The 4826-nt window shown below is 38.0% G+C and overlaps 1 protein-coding gene across 1 annotated transcript in view; it reads right to left on the reverse strand.

The window, feature by feature from the left end:
* Positions 1 to 3296: 3296 nt before the first annotated feature.
* Positions 3297 to 4826, reverse strand: part of LOC104509696 (betaine--homocysteine S-methyltransferase 1) — a gene marked incomplete at its 5' end in the record, with an annotated part of 13672 nt that continues 12142 nt past the window's right edge. Inside the window, 2 exons of the mRNA XM_010151729.1 lie at positions 3297 to 3628; positions 4140 to 4368. Of these exons, the coding sequence (XP_010150031.1) occupies positions 3454 to 3628; positions 4140 to 4368 (404 nt within the window). The remainder of the gene's footprint in view (positions 3629 to 4139; positions 4369 to 4826) is intronic.

The following is a 4826-nucleotide window of genomic DNA, read 5'->3' on the forward strand; positions in this document are numbered from 1 at the left end:
CCATGTTGCTGACAGATGTTAAACATACTTTTATTCAATCTTCTTTGAAATTAATTTCTTCATAACTATCCTCCACTCTGGTTGCATCATAACCTGTTAGTGAAATGTGCTTTTCTTTTCAGATTTACAGCTCTAGTAGATCTGCAAGATCTGAGAGATGAAGTTGGCCAAAATACATGGGAAGTCCAACTTCAGATTCCTAAAGTTGGGATGTAATTGATTGCTGACTCAGGGGTTGCATACATACAGCGGCATACACCGCTGACCAAATTTAGGATCATGATTCCATGAAACTGTATGTAGTGGTGGTTGGTATCTCAGATAAAACTTAATGCCAGGTACCATCGCCCTCAATAAAGTGGAACTTAAAGAAAAGGTAATGAAGAATGTTGTAATAAAGCCAGATCCTGAAATACTCTATTTTATGATAATATTTTGCCTATCCTCTTTCAATGGTGCTTATATTTAAAATAATTTAACGCATTGCGGGACAAAATATTTTATAAAGTCAATGGAGTACAACAAGACCAATATGTGGATCCACTTCTTTTAAACCTAAGCAGGTTAAAAGATGTCACTGACCCTGCCACCGTATTTGTGTATAGAGCTGAAAAAGAACTCATGAGCTACAAACCGCTTTAGGAAGAAATTTGTGGTATATGGAAATTTCAGATTTGGTAGGATTCCTAGAAAACTGTCTTTTCAAAAGAACAGGGGAAACCCCTGTGATTTCTGTGATTTTGTACTTTACTCCAAAATTTCCTTCTTTACAAAAGAACTCCTTGTTTTCCTGAATTTTACAGATAAATCAAGCCAGTGACCGACCATTAAACAGCAGGTTTTTAGGCCTTTCTTTGCATGTGCTTCTGCAAAACTTTAGAGCTGACTAAAAATGTAGACACCTCCTCATGTGCAGCACAGACAGCTTGTGGTTTCTGAACTTTGGTTTGTTCAGATCCTTCTTGTCCTGACATTATGCCTTTGAGGAAAGGCTTAGAGAGCAAAGCCTTCTGATTGGAAGCTCTGGGAAAAGATCTGATGAAAGTGGTATCTGGGTTTATGACGAATCACAACCTCAGAGGCCACAGGGAAAGAATGAATGAACAGGGAATAAATTATTCATGCCTGTAATGAGCTGTAAAGAAATACTGGATTTAAATCCCATCAAGGAATATTCAAATTAGGAAGAATTTGCTAAGAAGCGTGAAGTAACCAGACTGGCTGGGATTGGTATGGAAGGTCCATCACTAGAAGTGTTTCCAAAAGGGTTAAACAAATGTATTCTGTGAATAGCTGATCCTGCCTTAGGGTGCTAAATACAGGACTTGACCTTCTAAAGCACCTTTCAATTCCTATGTAAGTTTTCAGACAGGCTTTCTAATTAAACAAATTTCTTAGGATTCTGCTGTCAGACTGCGTTATTTCCTTAACAAGCCATGTAATAAACCATTAGAAAGATGTAACAAATCTTAACAGTTCTGTTACCCCTCCGTAAGACGTTACACAGAAAGAAATGGGAAAGAAATCTTTGTTGGCTTTGCTGCTCAGAAGGCGTGTGGGGGTGTGTGTGTGTCTAATTTTTTGAGTGGAGTGTGTGTTTGGGCTTTTTGGATAGTTTCGGGTTCTGTAGTGCTGAATACAGAAATCTGTTTTCATGCCACTGTCAATTCCTTTCTAAGCCAAGCCTGCGACAGGAATCAAAAAGGAACTGTATACCATCCCCTTGGGTCAGCTCTCGTTTTGAATGGCTTCAAATAGCTTTTTAAATATTTCTTGTCATTGTTAGTGTCTGTTAAAATCCATCCTTTTTAAACTGTGTATCTAAAAATAAATGCTTAAAATCGTATTTGGTCATCTTCAATACCATGGTTCTTCAATATTCTGCACTGTGAACTCACTCACTTCAGTATGAATTTTTGTATGTTTGGAAAGTTTCAAAAAAATCAGTCCAGCTGCTTATAAAGGGTATGAGGGTCAAGCTGCACTCTTTGCCACAGGAGGTCCCTAAACTGACAATGATCGTTCAAAACATTTCTTCATCAATTACAGCCTGTGTTTTAAGCCACTTTATCACGCATACCTCTCTAATACTGCATTCATTTTGGTGGTGATCAAAGATGCGGCCTTTTTGTTTTGCAGATTTTGCACTATTCCACTTTCTGCAGGGTGATCGTCCAGAAGAATTTAGGAAGGAAAGGAGTCCCATGTAGTGCATATATACATACTTACATGGATGCTTTCCAAATAATCTACATTTTAAAATACCCACTTTCTTGATTTGTCTACTGTTGGCTTTCAGGCAAAATTTCCAGCTAGTAACTATTTCGATCTGTTATAATCTTGGTGAAGGCAAGCGGCTTTTACTAAAATCTGTGTACCAGTAACAGTCTGAAAAGGATACCTGAAGTTTCCCATTGAAGTGCTGCATATTTAAATGTTTCCTGAACTGCAGAATATCAACACGGATATAAATAATTAAATACGCTTCTACATAAAAAGTAGTCCAACAAAAGCTTTCAACGCTAACTTTGAGAATGATATTTCCATAAAGGTAGTGGCTTTAATGTAGAATGGGTGGGAATGAGATTCTATGGAGAAATCCAAGTTGTGTGGTAGTTCACAAAACTAAGCTATGGAAATGTGTCCTTCATGGGTTCCAAGTGTAGTGATACTCTTCCTATGAAAAGGGTACCTCAACAAATTCAGTGTACAAATGTCCATGGATTTTCTTAACTTCAGTGGATTGATCTGTTTCCTAACAGGGTTTTTCATGTCTTCTTATAGCTAAGATACTAGACTGAATCAGTCAGCTTAAAAAAAAAAAAAGGAACATTCTTCTACTACACTTACAAACAGGAGTTATATTTTTAAGAAGCTTCAGTCTTTAAGTGTTATATTGAGATAACGGTTTCCAGTAAGATATCCAGAAATCATCTGGATCAGTTGAAAATTAAGTATTTACTGGAGGTATGTTATTCTGTTTGAGCTCTTATGATTTAAGGTGTGAAGATAATACAATATTATTCCATCATATTAATTTATTTGATTTTTAAAAAAAATTCAGCATAATCTCTTAAGCTTTTTAGTCTCCAGAGGAGTACATATTGTATACATGGTAGCTTGAGAAAAAGAAGTTATTTAGCTGTCATTTTTCTTGCCTAAAAGTCCTCTGAACTTTTCTTCTACATGTTAGAAATTCCAATCATTACTTTCCATGTATTTCTGTGTCTACCCAGTTAATGGCACCTAACTAACAGAAGCTCAGTTATGAGAACCCAAACCTCCTTCTGACTGTATTCTCTTTAATCTGTAATCACATTCTTTCTGAATTTTGTCTCTTTCATTACACATTAACTGATAAATCAACAGGGTACTCATCTTCACAGGTTTTCCTCGTGAAGCATGAGATGGTCTGTAGATAAATCATTCTAACATTTACACAACTGCAGTGGATTAGAATTTCTGTTTCTGGAAGAGCTCCTTCAGCTGTTGTTCACTTGTTGCTTCTTTCTGTTGCATCAGCTCCTTGGCTCCTTTGGTTACCCCCCAGCCATCTGGCTTTGACATTGAAGGACAATATGGCCTGCCTGAAGCAGGCTTCAGATTCTCCCAGTATTCTTTTCTTGCCCTGAAGAAAGAAAAGGAAATGTAGATTTTTTTTCCCGCACCACACCATACTAAAGGATATGTGGCTTAAATCACCACTGCAAAAGGTCATCTAACTCGCACAGACTGACTTTATATTTATATACGTAAGTACGAATGAAAGCATGCAATGAAATGCTACGTGCTTGAAAAGTATCTTTTCATCCTTGAAAGAACACTGTAAGCAGCTCATCATTAGGAGCTGGTTTAGAGCAGCCCATTAGTTTTTGATCTTAACTTTCATTAATTACTTCGCCCTTAATTCAGACAAAATCTTCATTTTAAAGAGGGATGAGACTTTCTAGAGCTCTCCTACAGCCCTGTAACCCCTTTCTCAGCTCCCAAATCACATGTAATTCTTCAAAACTATTAACACATAGAATGTTTACAGTGAAACTTAGACATCCATATCAGTTAAGCCAGTCTACCGCACGGACCAATGTAACACTGTGCAAGGAGTATGCTGGTGTGCTTGCCAGTTCAGATACACATACCTTGCTCTGACCCAGGGTTTGGTATGCATGCTCAGGCTATCGCCCCAGCTCCCATGTTTCTCAGAAGCTTCTGGCAAAAATCCTCTTTCAGGAGCCAGCTCCTCAGCTATTGCTCGGACGTGATATGGCTCAAATCCACAGCAACCTCCAACGTAGCGAATTCCTAAGTCATAGGCCTTTCTTGCATATTTTTGAATATCCCATCTGGTTACAATCCTTGGCTCCAGACCTACAAAGCCATTCATATCTTAAATTTCCAAAATGCTCCATTTCAGCACATTTTTTTGGTAAGAAATCACGTTGCTGAGATACTCTCACACTATTTGCAAAACTGGTTGTAGATGTGCATGTACATGGTCAAACTGTCTGAGCTAGAATTAATGATGCAAACTTGCAGAAGTCTAGTTATAGACTCAGCTATGCCCTGCTGAGCTATGCTTGTTGTAAGCCTTTTTTGGCCTTGCAAAACAGCACCTAATAACTTCTGAGACTGATGAAGTCGTAAGCCAGATGCTTGCCTTTCTGCCGGAGTTCTTAGCTGGAGTACTTTCAACGTTACAACCACGTGTCCAAAGAGTTCCTAATAAATAATATCTGGGAAATCTGATTATAGTACTCTGATCTGTGAAAGGAGAAGGTTTCAGCCTACCTGCAACAGGAATAAGCCTGCTCATTATTCTCCAGGAA

The sequence above is a fragment of the Eurypyga helias genome, unplaced genomic scaffold, assembly GCF_000690775.1.
Source record: "Eurypyga helias isolate BGI_N326 unplaced genomic scaffold, ASM69077v1 scaffold4065, whole genome shotgun sequence".
Taxonomy (NCBI): Eukaryota; Metazoa; Chordata; class Aves; order Eurypygiformes; family Eurypygidae; genus Eurypyga; species Eurypyga helias.